Source organism: Dunckerocampus dactyliophorus, chromosome 13 (genome assembly GCF_027744805.1).
Source record: "Dunckerocampus dactyliophorus isolate RoL2022-P2 chromosome 13, RoL_Ddac_1.1, whole genome shotgun sequence".
Lineage (NCBI taxonomy): Eukaryota > Metazoa > Chordata > Actinopteri > Syngnathiformes > Syngnathidae > Dunckerocampus > Dunckerocampus dactyliophorus.
Window position 1 is genome coordinate 26,088,284 of NC_072831.1, and position 18,207 is coordinate 26,106,490.

Below are 18,207 nucleotides of genomic sequence, written 5' to 3' on the forward strand. Positions count from 1 at the left end.
CTCTGTGGTATATTTGTCTCCCACCGTATCGCTGCGCACTGTTGCCTGTGCTTTCATGTGTATGTGATGAAGACACTCGCGGTAATGCCTCTCTTCTTCTGCGACGGAGCACCGCGGCCATGTTGTTTACGTATGTAAGAAGATGCGAATGTCTTCATCACATATGTTGGAAACACTGGGCCGCACATGAGATCGGAAGGAGGGGGAAGCCATTCACAGATGGAGAACACATGAAAGAATCATCCATAAAAATATCAGAGCATCTTTTCTCCCAATTAATTAAAAGAAATAATGCCTGTCTCTGCAAAGACAGTTAATGATAGGACAAATAGAATGGTCATTGATGACAATTCAGATGAAGTGTCACAATTTTTTTTAAACCAAAACCAAACTTAAGCTATCACAAAAATATGCCATCTCTTCTGATAGAGATAAATTATATGCTAGAAAGAAAAAACGGTTCTGTTTGAGCTCTCTGTAGAAAAGTTCATTTTAAGGCAGTAGTTAAATCCTTCTTTGCCTTTAAAAGAGACAGATAGAGTTAACTCCCAAAGTACGGGCTCAGCAAATCCGAGAGCCTGACTTCAACAATCGATCCAAGCAGCGGCCTTAAATGATATAACAAACATCAAGCTCGCCAAGGATTCTGCCGTGGAATCAGGCACAGAAATGACTTCATTACACCTGATGAAATCCTTGCCGCTTTGACCTATCATTTTTTTAAAGAAGCATTTTTGTATTATAGTCATTTTCAGGATAAAGCCGCCACGCATAAATACAATGTACAACAAGTATTTTATTTATGCAGCATCAGGCATTGGACACTTTTCCTACCATTAAAGGGACTGTAAATCACAGAGGGCGGGACTCAACAAGGGGACAGTTGGAAGCATCTCTCTACTGAATGATGATGAACGTCTGATAAAGTGTGCAGTGTTGCAAATTCAGATGTTCACACCGTAGTATCTCAAAATTGAGACATTCTGATGGAAAAGTGAGGGAGACTTACAGGCGTTTCCCAGCATTTTCCTTTGCTTTTGAGCTCCCAATTGACTCACACCGTGCTAAGCTTCAGGTCCCTGAAATGGATTTTAGTCCTCACTTTGTTGGAAACATGCGTGGACCATTATTGTACTTTCCCCTAATTACTTTTAAAGATTAGTACTCATGAGATGTGTTCTTCTATTTAACTATCCACCGTTAGTCCCTACGGTTGAGCAGGTATTGAGTGCTCTAAATAAGTCAGATAAGTCTTTCAGGACAAATAAGAAGCATCCAGGGAGTCGGACACAATAGATTTATGGCTGCACCTGTACATTAATGCGAGAGGAATGCTGCCAAACTCGTATCTGTCATTTCTAGCTGTAAAGTTAATGAGTGTTATTTATACATGAGCATGATCTACGGGTGTTTGGCTGCAGATGTAAACCATACGTCTTTCATTTTCATGTTATTCTTATAAAAAGGTCAAAAGAACATGGGTAATTCATGTTTGAATTACATTTTTTTAAATGCTCCTACTGGAGTAACTATAGGCATTTAAAAATGTTACTTTTATATAAATGTTAGTGGCAAAATAGGGGCCAACATTTAAAAATAAAATGAAATTAAAAAAAAAAAAAAAAAAAGATGACGAAACACTCCCGTTTGATGGCTTAAATATACTGTAGTTCCAAACATAGTTACAAAGATAAATACTTGTGTGGGACAAGCAGCATATGTTTGCAACAATTTGAACATAAAATAAATCTAAAATATCATGTGTAAAAGGGAAGTAAACCTCTGGGAAATGGCTGTCTATATGAACAAGGAATTTTTTTTGTACTTTCACATGCCAAATGAGTTCTTATTTTTCTATTATATTATATTATATTATATTATATTATATTATTCAACCTTGCCACCTTTTGTCAGTCATATAGTCTCTTTGTCTCAGTGAGAGGAGGCGTGGTCGCTAGCATAAACACAGAGCGCAGAAGAGTAATTAATTTAAAACTAAATTACCGGTGGTAGATTGCAATACATTGTCATATATTTTATTAAATGTACTGTGTACCATGAAAGTACCGGTGTATAAGCGCCTACTTTTTCTTAAACTTTGAACCCGGTGGCTTATACAGCAGTGTGGCTAATTTATGGCAAAATTCTAATCTCATGGCATCTCCTTTTCACAACTACTACGAATTGTTTAAATACTGTGCCGCTCGCGAGTCAGTAAGGAAAGGTAGCACTTTCTTGGGCAGGATCCAACCACCAGCAATCAGCGCACTCACAACAAGCTTGTCAACCCATTGGAAACCGCAGGAGGTCATTAAATACAGCAGTATAACAATGGTTCTCAATTATTTTCTGTCATGCCCCCATTGGAGGACATAAATGTTTTCGCGCCCCCCCCACCCGATTTGAAATACTATTGAGAGACTATTATCTATCTGTACTGTACAGATTGAACTCAAAACTAAACCAGGGAAATGCAACAAAAATGGAAAACAGTGAAGCATAAAAGTGTATTCAAGAGTCAAATTCCATGCCGAGTATGACAAATTCATACATGTTGGCAGGTCTGCACTAATATTGAAAGTCCTCCCTGCCTCTCACGCCTCACCTGACAGTTCACCACACCCCACTATTTGAGAACCACTGCAGTATACATAACAGTCTGACTCATGGTGTCATCTTTCAAGGAACACTTTACTAACACTAAATTCATCCCACAGCAACTCAACACTCCAAATGCGTACCTGACGTCCCAATATGAATTTAAATTGAAAAAAAAAACAACTAACATTGGCGCGCTGCAATGCCGTCAGCTTCCCTTTTGGTTTTGGGGTCCGGGTCCTCTGCACTGTTGCACTGAAAAGTAGCTACTGGCTGTCCTAGAAGTCGCTAGAAGTTGCTAGATGATGGCATCGTCTAATTTGCATATCATTTGTATATGATGTTATAAAATGCTGTAGGAAAAAAAAGCATAACCTCATAAGAGAGAAAAAATAGTGAGTAAAAACACCTTAATTATGTTTAGAACTACAAATAAACTTTATTGGTTTGTTCATTTCAAATTGTCCATATTTCATCAAAATAAAACAACTTTAATATTTTATCTCGGACAGTGCCTCTTAAAGTTCTCCCACCACACGTTGGCTATTGAGAACTTGTTTTTAAATGAGCACAATTAAACAGCGAATAACAGCTTATGCTGTGTTTATTCAATGGCTCAATTAACATGGTTCATGAGTAGCATACTATTCTAGTCAATATATGTAATAGCAATTCATTTGCACTGTTGATGCCCGACTGCCTTTGGGGCAGTCGTCAAGGGGGGTCATAATGTCGACAGATCTTGCGACAAAATCGCAGAGTTGGCAACACTGGTCCTCTGGCTCCCTCTGGTGGATAGAGGCAGCATTGCAGTGTCATTCCACCATTTTCTATGCTTTCTATGCTCCTCCAATGAAATGGTTTTCTCATACATTATGGGAAAACTTGTTGGGTTTTCTTCATATTAAACTCATATTGGTACATGCTTCTAAATTTTTGCGATATAACATTTCAGTGTTAAGTTGTGGTGTGACGAGTTTAATGTTTGTGAGATGAAACCGTGAGCAAGACTGTTATATTGAATAATGGCCTCCTGCAATTTCCAATGGTTTGACAAGCTCGTCGTCAGTTTTTTTATAACTCATGATTGGCTCATGTCAAATAACGGGCTGCCTGGTCCTCACAGGCTCGTGCGTGCTACAATATGTCATTTTATGATGTGGACACATGCGGCTTATACACCGGTGTGGCTTATATAAAGAAATCTGTTTTTTCCTCTAAGTTTAGTGGGTGTGGTTAATACACCGGCACGGCTTACACACCGGAATTTACAGTAATGTTAAAATCTTGTCTTGTCTCGTTCCCGTAGACCCCATCTCGTGTATCGTCTCGTGAGCCAAGTGTCTTATACTGTATTTGTATTTTAATGCATTTAGTCATTTTAATGCTTGGAAATGCTTAATTTGGGCAAGAAATACATACAGTTTGCTTAAATATGCATATTTTCCCACTAATACTAAGCTGTAGTCAACCACAAAACAGCTATCACTTACTAATTAGTCATTAGTCAAAAAACGTAATAGAATGCGGAGCCGATGTTTGAACCGCGATGCAGCGAGAGACGACTGTATATTTAATTTTTGGAGTGCATATTCTCAATCTCTGTTACTTTCCATTTCAATTATAATGGCTGTCTAGACTCCACACAAAACAATTAAATGAATCATGCAGCCATTAAGATGCCACAACGTCTTGGACTTCGTCCCTATCGCTTACAGTTTAACAGTTTGTGTTGCTACTTTTCAAAATTAGCAACTGGGGACATATAATGCATGGAAATCTTGTATATCTTCAATATCTTGTATGGAAATGTCTAAAAAAGACCTAGGGTAAGAAAGAATGTTAAACCAAGTCAGCAGACACCATATAAGACAAACCAAAGTTCTTTTAGAGGACAGAAGAGTGCAGTATATCAACTTAATGGGAAATAAGCTTGTAGAAAGGACAACCAGCTTGCGAGCATGCTATATTGTTGGCTTCACTGCAGTGATGGTATTTTCTGATAATCCAAAATAAGTGGTTGAGTGCATCTTAAGAGGATCCAGAAACAACTGGATTAATGGACTAAAGAAACCGAGGAAGCTTTGAGAAACAAGTCCATACGTAACGGTTCGGAGGCCAAGTTAAAGAAAGCATTTGTTTCCTCATCTATTAAACCACTAAACTTAATATTCTTGGGTCGAATCACACTGTACAGACAAGTGGAAGAATTTGGATATGGAATTGTTCAAACAAAACTAAAGGCTGAGCATACCATGAAGATGACTTTTTCCCAGGTACACAGGGAATTGTGTTGTCATAGCCTCCGCTGATAGCGAGCCAATGCATATGGTCAGAGTACACATTATCAAAAACATGTGGCGGTGTGGTCATCTCCTCCAAATAATTGCTGCTCCTCAACGCTTCCTGACTCCTGCCGCCGGGTACCATCAACACTTTGCACAACATGTGAAGACGTTTGGTTCAAGAGTTCATCCCAGCAAGGAGGCCAAAAACCTGTTCAGTATCAACACAAAAGACCAGGGACCACGCCTTGTAGCTCTGCTGGAATAACGACCGCGGACTGCAAGACAGCACCAGGTGGGAACGCTCTTCACACATCCACTACAAAGTCTTTTTTTTTTTTTTATTGCGAGGTTATCCGTCTCATGGATTAAACCATCTGCAGCACACGCCTCCTTTAATCTAAATATAATCGATGGTGTGCCGAGTGATGCAAGTGCAAAGTTTGTTTTTGCATTCATTTGTTGGGAGTGGACGCTTACGCTACAATTGCAAGAGGATGCAGAGGAACTGATGTTGGGAGAACTGAGTGAGATATTTGTGGCAAGTTTTCTTTGGTTAGAACAAAAAACAAACAATCAGACCGGAAAACAGAAAATGCATCAACTCCCAGTTGCTAGTTTTGTCTCTATACGCCAAGTCCTTAACGGGGTCTGAAAAGAGTCAATTGGAAGCAGTGGGTTGCAGAACTGCTCTGAGCGGAAATGCTAATTTGATTGGCTTGAAGTGTCACATGGGGCACTGGACCTTAAAGTTGCCCGGAAGATAAGGTGACAACAGACATGTATAAGCATAACTTTTAAACCATTTGCATTAACAAGGCAGGGGGAGGGTAAATACATTTCCAGAATAACTGCACTGTTTTCAGGACTTTTTTTTTTACCTTTTTTCTCATTTTCCATATGTTTTCCATGACTGGAAAATTGGTCAATCATTTTCCAAGTTTTCCAGGACGCTGTAATTCCTCATACAGTTGCCAGGACCATTTATTGACTCAACTGCAGAGATTACCATAAATGTATTTGGGGTAGAATTGGGATAAAAACTGATCAATGGTTTAATTGTTAAGGTTTGTCGATGGTGTGGAATTGGACGATTTGTGGATTAATCGCTACCTAAAGCAATTAAGGCATGATTGCTCTCCAAAGAAGGGGACGTTGGCTCGTTACATCCACTAAGAATTTGGGCAGCATTATTCTGCTCAATACAACACAGATATGGAAACAGGAGTTCAGAACATTCTCAGAAATTATTTGACCGCATCAAAAATCAAGTATACAAAGTCACATGAGCATTGCTAATTAGGGATAGGACGATTATTAGCAGCAAGGCTATTTTTATTAACGTAAATCATGCTTGATCAATTAATGTCAGGGGAAATTGCATCTTCAAAAGAATACAAAAGGATGTAAGACCACCTTTAAAACTTTGTGAGAGATAGTTTCCAAGCCTCGGTAGTTGTTGCTGTTTTGGTTAGCAAAGGGAAGTTCTCGTCCATGTGTCAACAATAACATCCAATCATAATTACCACCCGTTTTTCCTACGCTGTTTGTGAACTGTGGTATATACAAAACAAATCATATTCAAACCACAAATAAATTCCAGAGGTCAAACCTGCGTCTCAACATATTCAAATAAATCTTCTAGGCTATTGGTTGAGAACTGACACCACCCATCACTGGTGTTGGATAGAGCGTTCGCTACTCTCTACAACTCAAGTAGGGGCAACCAAACACTTTGTGGGATAGCGGTGTAAAATTATGAGCTGTTCTGTGAAGGAAAGTTGGACCTGGGAGTAGCTGATGAATGTGCACGATGCAGAGTTTGGTATACAACAGTAACTTGAAGCTGACAACTCAAAATGGACTGCAAGCACAAACCTTCTGTATATTCAGATGTGGATTTAAGACTGCATGACAACATCCCCCACCCACACATATGTATATATTCCAGTCCACCTGCATTGCACCTGATTTTTCATCTGTTCCAGTCCACCTGCTGTAAGTCTATCACTTGAAACTTTATGTCTCCCCCTCAGGTTTATCTTCGTTCTGTCTAAGCCCTCCTCTCCTGGGCTCAGCTCTGGTCAATCAATCACAGAGGCCTTTCCCAAGCCCAAATAGACCTAGCCAAGACGAGATTTGAGCATGGGGGCCGAAGAGGAGTTTTTCATGATGGGTGGGGAAGAAAGTGGGAAGCAAAGCTTGTTTGGGGAAAGTATCTGGCACAAAAAAAGGGAGCTGAACTGCAGCATGAGGCTAATTAGTCTGGATGAAGACCGCTGTGGCGCTCTGATAGGGAGAGAGGTATGCAAACACACACACACACACACACACACACACACACTAACACGGAATGTGGTATTAGTCCCATGTGAGTGGGCTGTTTGTCTGTGCACTCTGCAAATACTTGGAGCCCGGCATCAGTCACAGCCGATACATGGGCCCTGTAAGAAGCCCACAGAAGGCAGCATTCTTCAGAACACGGGCCGCCCACACACCCACGTCTGGCTAAACCTCATTAACAAGCATTGGGCCAAACTCCCCGAGACCTTTGGTTTCAACAGTTAAATGTACTGTAGAATATTTTTCTGCAAAGTCCTGTCTCTTATCTTTCGCCTCATCTGTTTGTCTGACAGTTGGAAAGCCTGTTTATTTAACCTTTAAACGATGCCCCATTAGTAACATGCATTTGTGGGATGAGCAGCAAAAACTCGTTGCGTTACGCCCATGTAAAATGCGCCAAATGTTCACTGCCTATGCCAAACAGTTTAGTCTGCTGTTGCTATTGACTCTTGTTTTGATCTTTCGGTAGGTGTAGGGCGCATCTCCGTCGTTTCCATTGCTGGAAAAACGGGGCTTGTCATTACTGAAAACAATTCCATATCAGCGATGTCTGGAAATTGGAACTCCATCTTCCATGACAGAGCAGTGTTTCTCAGAAGCTACCTCCATGACTTAAGACTACAAAGAACGCCAGTCGTCCTGACCTCAACCCACTTTGTGGGATCAGCTGTTTGTGCTAGAGTGACCAAGGCAACCCTGTCTGCTGACAATTCCATCCCACAAGATTATGTGACCAGGCCAGTTACCAGCATGGTAGAGAAGGTTTAAGGCTTCTGTGGCGGTGTGTTAATAAAAACTGTAAAATTGACAATACAGTAGAGGCGTAACGACGTTTTAAGAGTTACGACGCTCTCCCATGAAATATCATTGTAGTACAAAAAGAAAGAGAGCTAGTTACGTCAGTCACGTCACTCTAGTTCTTGAAAAAAGTGAAAAGTTAAGTGAAAGTAGACATTGTCAAATAGTAGAAAGCACTGGCTGCATGCCCAGTTCAAGCCACTCAATGGCTGCAACCATCATTAAGAGTCGGTCCACCCAGGGCGTCATTCAAGCCAGAACCCCCCACTGCTCCCTCCCTTCCAATGTGCAAGTCAACCACAGAGATGAAAATAAGAAGTGGTTGTCTTTTTATTCATGTTTCATTTCATTCTTGTATTTAATCTTTTTATTACTGTATTTCATATGTCCATGTGTTCTGACTACACTGTGAGCGACTTTGCCGTTAATTTAGGTGTAAGTTTTGACTTACACTAAAACACGTATGAAGACCGAGGACCTTAGGTGTTGTTTCTGCCTTGTTCTGAAAGTCAGACTGAGGTCTTTGTAAACCAAATAAACAGGGCATATAACTGATCTGGGCCCAGAGAGCTTAATTTACCGGCGAGTTACACAATCCACTCGCCCCTCCATCCATCTTGTAAGACAATCAATAGCCGTGGGGCAACTAGCTTTTGATGAAAATAGTGTTTTATGTATGGAAATGCAGACGCTGGCTGGAGGTGTGAGTGCAAGATTTTATTCATAGTGTGACCCTGTGACACCAGGCTCAACTACTGAATGAGATTCTTAGATTGTAAATGAACAGGGTTTTTTACATGGGTGGACAGTTCTAGTGAGGAAGCAGCACAAATCTACATTCACAAAAAATAGGACTCTTCTGCTCCTGAACTGCTGCACACAAAAGGGTGAACATTTGTCAAAACATTCACACCTACTGTGTTGCCTGTTTTGCTATTTTTCTGACAAATACACCAGGTTATTAAACCTCAAAGTTCTACCCCGTAAGTTGAATTGTCTTGAAATTTTTCACACAGCGCAATGTGCTCTGCAAAAAAAAACTAACTGTAACTTCAGGGTGATCCATCCAGGTTAAGGGGACTGACAAGTACGTGTGTAAAGTTCTGAGCAAGATTGGTTGAAAAACATGCCTGCCATCAAGCACAACGTCTTAGCAAAGGTAAAGGCGGCACTAATTGGCCACTAGTCACTGACCATCTATCTAATAATTTTAAAACTTCCAGGAAATGTGCATTTCATGTATGCGAGCATGTATTCCAAAGCATTTTGAGCACAACCCATAGGGGGCGCCACATATCATTTACAGTAACTGAACATACTGTAAGACCTCAAACTGGATTTACACTACACAGTTCAAGTGACAATTCAGATTTTTGGCATTTTGAAATATGGGTCACTGCAACGTCCAGCCCAAATGAGGGGGATTTTAGGTGTATCGTGATACATTTTCACTTCCGATAAAATACCGATATTGTAGCCTCGGATGTTGGCCGATACGGATATCAATCCGATACAATATCAGAATGAATCACACATACTTTACTTATTTAGTAATGTGGAATGTTAGAAAAGGCTTGATTAAAATCGTTTAAACCCGAAATTACTCACCACTGACGGGGTGGTCATCAACAACAATAAATGGCGTATCGGAGTGCTTATATCCGAGAGTTTAGATGCAGGGCGATATAATACCAGACATGCTTTTCTGCTGATATTGGACAGATATCCAATATCCATACATGATCGGGATACCCCTAGTGATTTTAAACCAAAAAATAGGGTGGATGAACTTCTCAGCCTGTATAATCTCATGTACTCTAAAACTCTCCGAAGAATACTCCTCCTACATGGATGCCCACATGCATCCCTCCTTGACATCCACACAATGACATGTAGCATAAACACACCAACAGGAGTCAACAACAAGGGGCGTGGGAGTCAACAACAAGGATGCAAACTGAGTTCCTTAGGCCCTAGGTTCCCAAAGTGGGGTATGTGTTGTCATAGAGGGTACGTGAATAAAAATGAACAACAATTAGCACCTAACACTCACAACTACGAGTGCGCCTGAACGCCTCACAGCGCAGGGCAAAGTCTGAGCAGAAAGAAGGAAGGAGACAGAGCATGCATGAAGTTCTTCACTGCCCTGTGTGACTTATATGAACAAGTAAGTAAGTTTGATGATTATGTTGTGCATTAAGTTTGATCTTGAAGACTTAATTTACATGTATATTGGTGTTCCAATCCCAGCACTGTGAAAACCCCTCAGGATGAGAGAGTGGGGATTCCCCCGAAAAATGAGGCTGGTTGCTGGTTGTATGAATTTTTGTACTGTTGATTATCATGTTTGTTAAACTTTCAATTTGTTATTGAATTAACACGCAGACTTAAAGCCATTGCAAGTGGAAAAAAGTGAAGCTGAAGTTCAACCCAATCAAATAAAATAAAAGATATGTAGGACGAATACTTACCTATTTATCAGTGCTCATGGAAAACCTTCATCGAAATTGGACCATGAGAAATAAAAACATTTTGAACCAGAATTACTTACTTACTATTAAAATTAACTAATTAATCATGTTGAATATTTCAAATTAATTAAGATTAAAAAAGGTTGATATTTTTTAAGTGTGCAGGAGTAGGGGGGACATGGCTTCAAGTCAAATAGCTGAAGGGGTAAGCAACTGTAAAAAGTTTGGGAACCACTGCCTTAGGCCAAAGAAGTAGAAACGATTTCCTCTAGGACCAGTAAGAGATCCTGTGAGAATCATGCAAGACTAAAGGTCTGTGAGGCCAGTGAAACGTTCGCAGAGTCTTATCTTGGGCTTTCTCATCTCTGTTGCCAAACATTCTGCAGGCGGCCGAGCATTTCAGCCTAGAGGTCCAGCCATAAAGGCACCGCATGGAGCCCAGTGATCAAAGAGAACGTTCGCTAACTGACTTGGACCACGTTGAGTTCGCTGGCTTCTCTCCAGAAAAATCGCTGTGATGTTGTTGTCAGGGGCGTTACAACAAATCTTACTTAGAGATATCACATGCTATCAAGACTCTAGGTTTTGATTTTGCACCTTTCTTGGTAAGAGGCAAAAGACTATACGAGACTTTTTGGCAATATGCTGAAATAAGAGGTCACTGTGAGGCCAAACAACAGAAGCAGTAACAACATTTCTCCTGAAGCCATGCATAATGTTTTGAACAAGAAGCTCTGCTCTCCAAGAGGGAGCAAGACACACATCTTTATTATTTCACTGCTTCCAGTCTGCCAGAGTCACAAGGCAATAAAAAGCATGTATCTCTACTCTATGATAATTTGGACTTTTTAAAAGAACCAGATTTCCCCGTAGCTAAACAAGCAGTGAAAACATGTTTTATGTGCCATGTTTTTAAGGAGCAACTCCATTTGATGCCAGAATCGTCATCAAAACACGTACTTCCACTTCAGACCACAGCTTCCTGAATGGAGACGAGCAAAACAATGAAGATGAAAGGCATTTGTGTTAGTTTGTGTCAACAACCTTGTATGATTAAAGTAATGTTTTGAGCAGATGCGAGACTGCAAATTATTAATGCGTGCATGCCATTAATCCCAAAGTTAGACTGGTTTCAAGTTGAAACACTTTGCTGTAAAAAAAAAAAAAAAACAGTGAGGTAACCTTTTTACTGTTACCTATCTTGGAGCAGAGCATCAGTGATAGTCGGGTGTTTTATCCTGGCACCACGTCCATACTTGTGTCTGCCTCCTCACACTGTTGGCTTCCTCCAGCTGTGACATACCATGCATTACATAACACAGCCACTGTATGGCCCAAGGGCCTCCACTTTGTGCTACTGAAAGTCTGACAGAATCCCAACCCCCTTCCCCAGCCTTACATACTGTGCTGTACAGTGCATGCATATAGGCATTCACAAAGTCACACACCAGCCATGCATCTTTAATGCACACAGACTGAATTGTTGCTCTTTGTGCACGCAATGACTTTAAGGAATTCCACATGAAGTGAATGGCTACACATCCACATAGCTTTGCATTGCTCCGACAGTACAGTACATCTATTCATGGGCAGACCTCGAGGACAATGTGATGGGACCACTATGACCGTCGTATTAAAGGCAGCCGAGGCTAAATATAGTGAAGGGACATTATGCAAACATGCACACACAGTCATCATGTTTTAATGCAGGAAAAATCATTTGCATCTATATATAGAGAGAGAGATTATTGTGGTAAATGTGACGATTTTGGTTCTCTTTAGTCCTAACAGAGTATTTCACCATATAGTGTCCAGGGAACTCAACTGCAGAGTACTAGATTTCATCCCCAGTTGCTAATTTTCTTGATAATAGAACTTTACTTAATGTTACAATATATCTTATTTGTAAATACTAGACAGAACAGCGCTTCTCAAATAGAGGCAGGCCCCGATGGGAGGCTAGGTGTGGTGTCGGGGGGACTATACGATATACTTTTATATATACTATGCTATACTTAAATTTCTTCGAGGCTGGCAGGTCAGTTAGTGTGTTTATTTGTGCTTGAATGATGCTGGTGCCAGCATGGTGGTTCGTACAAGTAAATAAATACTACAAGTTCTCAAGAGTTCAAATCATAACAGAAAATAACTGAGACTCTTTTCATGACTGTAAATGACATTTGTGGCGCCCCCAACAGGTTGTGGTCAAAATGCTATGGAAGACAAGCTACATGATACTTGTAATACCAATATGTATAATACAGATATATATAAAATGACTCAATAAATGGTCATTGGCTGATGGACAACTAGTTGCTAAGTCCCACCCATGCCCCTGCAGATATGTTCTGCTTGATGGCGGCCATGTTTTTCCAACAATCTTACTCAAATTTTACACACGTGCTTGTCAGTCCCCTGAAAATGTGTAACAGATTTCATGGCGATTTTATAAAAACACCGTAAAGTTAGCGTGGGTGTTTTGTAGATCGCATCGAGCTGTTTGGGAAATTCCAAGTCAATCCAATTCATGAGGTCAAACTTTGGGGTTTAACAACAGCGCCGCCATGCAGTGTAAAAAATGTCAGAAAAACAATAGCATGTGAATGTTTTGAATTGTTCACTTTTTTTTTTTTAACTGTATGTCAAGTCGAACTAAGAGTTTAAATAAAAATAAAAGGACTAACACTGTGAAAAGTACAGGGAAAGGCAAGAATCTCCAAGGCAAGTTGGGCAGAGGCAGACTGGGATGAACTAATCTCCCTGCAAAAAAAACAAAACAAATGGATACACTCAAGCACAAGCACAAAGATGATCGGAACGCAAATTTCCAGAAAAGTTGAAAAGACGTCAGTTCTACTTATTGCAAGGACATCGTTCACATCTGAATGGCCAGTAGGACTTATTATGTACTCTTATAAATTTATTGCCATCGTAATATGAAAAGATGGCCATGGACCCAGCTCTTTTCCACTCACTCAAAGGACTGTTTCTTGGATACAGCTGTATCAAAAATTCTAGGAAGTGCCCTTTCTGGATGAAAAGTCGATAAAAAGTCAATGTCAATTTGGCATTGTGTTTTAGCACTCGTTATCCTCAAATGTCAAGGTAGACATTCGATTATGTCGTGCCGATTAAGCAGGCTGAGTGCTCCTATTCTTGAGTCATCTGCTTCAGGAGCTGAGATGAGGATAGTGCTACGTCCTTTTTTTTCCCCCCCGATCAATGGCGACATACAAAAAAAAAAAATCGGAGGCTGCAGAGACAACTTTGATGTTCTTCGCTTATTAAATACGCTAAAACGACTCCAATTTACAAGGCTTAAATATATGACACCACCGGTCATAAAAACAAGAAAAGTTAATTATTAATTTAATTAACTATAATTTTACATTTTTTGAGGATTTTTTTTGTGATTTTTTGGGGAGGGGTGATTTTTAGGATTTTTTTGTAAAACAATAAATTTTAAAATTTATGGATAGCAATAAAATAGAATTAAATAGCATTTACAAAATTAAATTAAAATAAAAAAAATAGATATAATTTTAGTTTAATGATCTTCAGATAATATGCAGCAGGCCAATGAAAAAATGAGCTGCTGGACATCCCCGCATTATAACATACATGATTGCATATTAAAAAAAGGTTTAGTGTTCATGATTGACACAAATTTATGTCAACTCTTAATTGCACAGCCTTCTTGACCGTTCTGTTGCAGTAATGAACACTAAATCCAACAAGTGGTAATTAAACCCCAAACCTTTGAACGCTGTGATGCAATCTCCTGCAGCCTGATTTCCATTTAGACTTCACGTTTCATTGATCCACCGCTTCCCGGCGCAGATTGGCGGGCTCTTGTATTACCCTGCTACACATGACTAATTCAATTAATAGGCAATGAAACAAAAATTAAACCCTCGTTTGTGGAGAAACAATTATTCGATTTCAAAGTAAATCTAATCAGCATTGACCTGCAGCTCAGCCGTTAATTGATTTAGCGCAGCAGAGGAAACATGCCCATCATGGGGAACATTGGGGTGGCAATTAAGTCAGACGTTTTGAAATACAGGACCGGATTAGTCACCTGAGAGGCAGATGAAGGTCAAGTAGTCCCCCTGGCCGCCGGTTGCCAGGAACGGGATCTTCTTCTTGGTCTTCCGCTTCACCTGCACGGCCGCCAGCATCTTCTCATCGTGGGGTACGAAGACCTCCTTGTGGATGGCTGCTTTGGCACTCATCTCGGGTAACAAGTGGGACCAGTTGGTTCCGAGAGGCGACAACGAGGTGCTCTCTTAACTGAGTGGGCAGAGGGGAGAGACAGAGAGAGAGAGAGAGAAAGACAGAGAGGACAGGCAGATGATGAATGATGATGGATGAGGCTTGTACCACCTCAAACATATTTCAAGTACCACCGTTTTTTTGCATCGTTACTTTTGATGAGTGTGAGTGCTTTGATCCGTACTTAAAGCGTTACTTTCTTGGACCAGGCATGCTTGAAGAGGTGGGCCTGGTCCCCGTGGGTCAACATAGCTGTGTCATGTATTAAATCACTGCCCTCACCAGATGCCATGTATGAGTCGTAATTAAAAGCAATCTTTCCTGACAGTTATAAATAACAGCAATCTTGCATACTACTTGTAGAAACTAAACAGATCCACAAAGTCAAAGCTCAAAGTATAAGGAGGTGTGATGGTGTCAAGGTCTAAGGTCAAGGTCTAAAAATGTTTAGAAATTCGGAGCGTCGCAAGATCTCGCAAGATTAAAACGTGACAAGATTTCTCATTCAAGAAAAAAAACTGTTTCACTAGGCCTTGTGTGATAATAAATTCATTATCACATAATATATGAAAATGAATAATTTTGCTGGCCTTAATATATTGCAATAGAGCTGCTCTATAGGAGTCCAGAACTTAATACAAAGGCCCGAAAATTAGTATAACAGGTCCCCTTTAAATAAAAACACAATCACAACCAAAAAGAAGCAAAAAAATAGACCTCTGAAGATTAAAAAAAAAAAACACTTCAATAAAAAACACACACAACAATAAAAACAAAAAAATAAAATGGAGTATCAAATCTCTGTAAACAAAATTACACTTGAATAAATAATGAACATTGGTATTATTCCTTAACAGGAACGCAAATTAATGAAGTGATGGGGTGAGGCCTGCTATTGCGTGGCATTTGGTACGCAGCAGGACCAAATAATGCCAGGACTGCTTCACAGATACAGGAAGTGGTGTAGACAATGCATACCCATGCAGGAACAATGCATGTCGTGAGTACTATTGTGCACTAGACGTAAACTGTACTTGACAAGGTGTAAAACAAGTCGTGTGGAAGCATGGTCAGTTCGGCAAATTGCGGGACAATGCGGAGGCAAAATGCATGCAAGTGCAAACGCCCCTTTACTCCTCACTTGCACCACTCCTTAAGTGCACTCGTTAGCGGCCCCGCCTCCACTCAGGTGTTGAGACAGATGCACAGTACACAGTAAACCCTCTTGTCATCCAGCCTGTTTGGTAGACAGAGAGGAGGAAAACAAACATGCATGCATGCACGTGTCAATATATCAAGGCCAGCAAAATTATCGAGTTTGTTTTTATTTACCGTGTGGTTAATTGATTTATTGATTACCGTGACAGACCTACATTGGACCAACCGGTCAACATTTCATAAGAGGTGTTTAAGGGGCAGACCTGCCACATCCAAACGTATCCCTACAACAAGCCAACCAGCTCAATGAGGTGTTTGCTTAGTGCTTATGTACTGCCAATGGAGTTTGTTTTTTTTTTTGGTGCATGCTGCGCTGTGACACCCGACTCGAGTGAATCAAGTACTCTGTTCACTTTAGTGATGGATTCATAAAAACTTGTCAGTAAAAGGAATCAAGTTTATCATCACTATTCCTTGTGTCAGTTATTCAAAGTATTCACTACACCCTTGCAGAATAGATACTAAACAGAATAACTGCTGTACAGTGGTGTAACTGGTCCCTAATGGTCTGATTTCGGGATGCTGGTTCACTGTGCGAAATCAGTTACAGTTATTTTTTGTGGGATTTTTTTTTTTTTTTTTGGCTTTTTTGTGAAATCTCATTGTAAAAGAGCCTGCATTCTTAGATGTAGTGACTTCTAGGTCTGACTTAAGTACACCAATACTGCTTTTCCCAATTAACACAAAGTCGACGTGTGACATTGCTTGTTTTGGAGTTGAATGGAGGTACTTCATGTCAGAGTGCTGAGTGGCCCTCAAGTTCACTCAGTCAAAGTGGATGTCTGCGCATAGAAGAAGTGGGTTAATTACGTCCAAATGCTGTGGATTTGACGAGAAGCACAGTGGTGACACACACAAACACAAACCGCACAAGCCACTCCTACAGCCGAGGAATCAATTTGTCATTCGTAACCAGTGGATGAACTACTGTGCGGCGAGAAAAAGTCCAAAAGTCAACTAATAAACAACAGACCTTAAAACTACCAACTTTTGTCAGTTGCTACAAGCTTTCAAAAGTAATACGCCAAGGAAAAGGGGAGCAGAAAAAGAGAGGTGAAAAAACAGGGTACAGTCGAGCAGTAAATAATCCACAAACAAACTTGTCCACTTGGTAATGTAAGTGGGGCTGGAAGGGGGCCATTGTTGGCTGGAGGTCATTGTTGTGTAGAGATTACGTCAGCCCAGAGGCAACTCGGTGGAACATAAAAAAGGTCTGGCGCCGGACTAAAGAGCATTTCTGGGAGAAATGTCATAAGTTGAATTCAAACATGTCGCATTTGGCTCGGAAATGAAAAATGCAATAACACAAGGCCCATTTAGCATACGGAGCAAAGCAAAGTGATAGAGATCTGTACCAGCGACAACTCCACTGCATCGTGCGTGCTCAGCCTAGAAATGGAAACAATATGCTTACGGGCTTCTGGAGCCCTATAGCTAGCTTTTGTGTTTAAGATTTACATTCTCATTGTTGAGTATAGAACTGTACAAATAGATTCTTAGTCAGCCAACCTACACATACGGGATACGCAATCTTTATTCATCCTAATTTACATAGAAAGCACATTAGTTAGGCCTTAGAACAACAGTGGAGATTAGAAGATCGCAAAACTGAGCCAAGGCCCAACAATCCTTGTTTAGCTGAGCACCAGAAATGGTAGACTCCAACAAATACCGGAATTGTACTGACAGCCCCCCAAACACCCCCGAGGTTGTATAATAAAATTATTCTAAAGTCCCACCCCCCCCAAAAAAATGGGTTTTGGAAACACTGTCAGCATTTATGCGAGACCTCAGTTTAGCGGTTAGGTTTTTTGCTTTTTTGTTCTTTTTTTAAAGCTATGGTCTTCAACTTTCAGCTGACCGCCCTACTTCAGTCTTATGATTGTTTGTAATAAATTGCTTACTCAATTTTTTTTTGGTCTCACTCCCGTTCCTTCTTTTTGCATTTTGAAGCTTGAGAACCTCCATAAGATCCAACAGTGCAATATGTAAATTCATGCAATTTTTCATCTGGTCTTAAAATTTTGATCAGGAGTGTGTATATACACGTGGATAATCAGGAAGAAAATAAAGCTCTGAACTAAAAGGTAAGTAATGTGTGGATTCGTCCACTGGCGATGCCCCGTGTCTCCACAATGTTTTGCGGAAAATCGGCTAAGTACTGTAATTTCTGGACTATAAATCACTTCAGAGTATAAGTCGCACCAGCTAAAAATGCA

At 40.3% G+C, this 18,207-nt stretch overlaps 1 protein-coding gene across 2 annotated transcripts in view; it reads right to left on the reverse strand.

Annotated features, from left to right (window-relative positions):
• stxbp6 (syntaxin binding protein 6 (amisyn)) overlaps positions 1-18,207 on the reverse strand; it is a 63,482-nt gene that overhangs the window by 37,028 nt on the left and 8,247 nt on the right. For both annotated transcript variants that reach the window (XM_054796008.1, XM_054796007.1), the window contains exon 2: positions 14,577-14,788. In XM_054796008.1, the coding sequence (XP_054651983.1) occupies positions 14,577-14,730 (154 nt within the window). In that variant the 5' untranslated portion in view covers positions 14,731-14,788. The remainder of the gene's footprint in view (positions 1-14,576; positions 14,789-18,207) is intronic.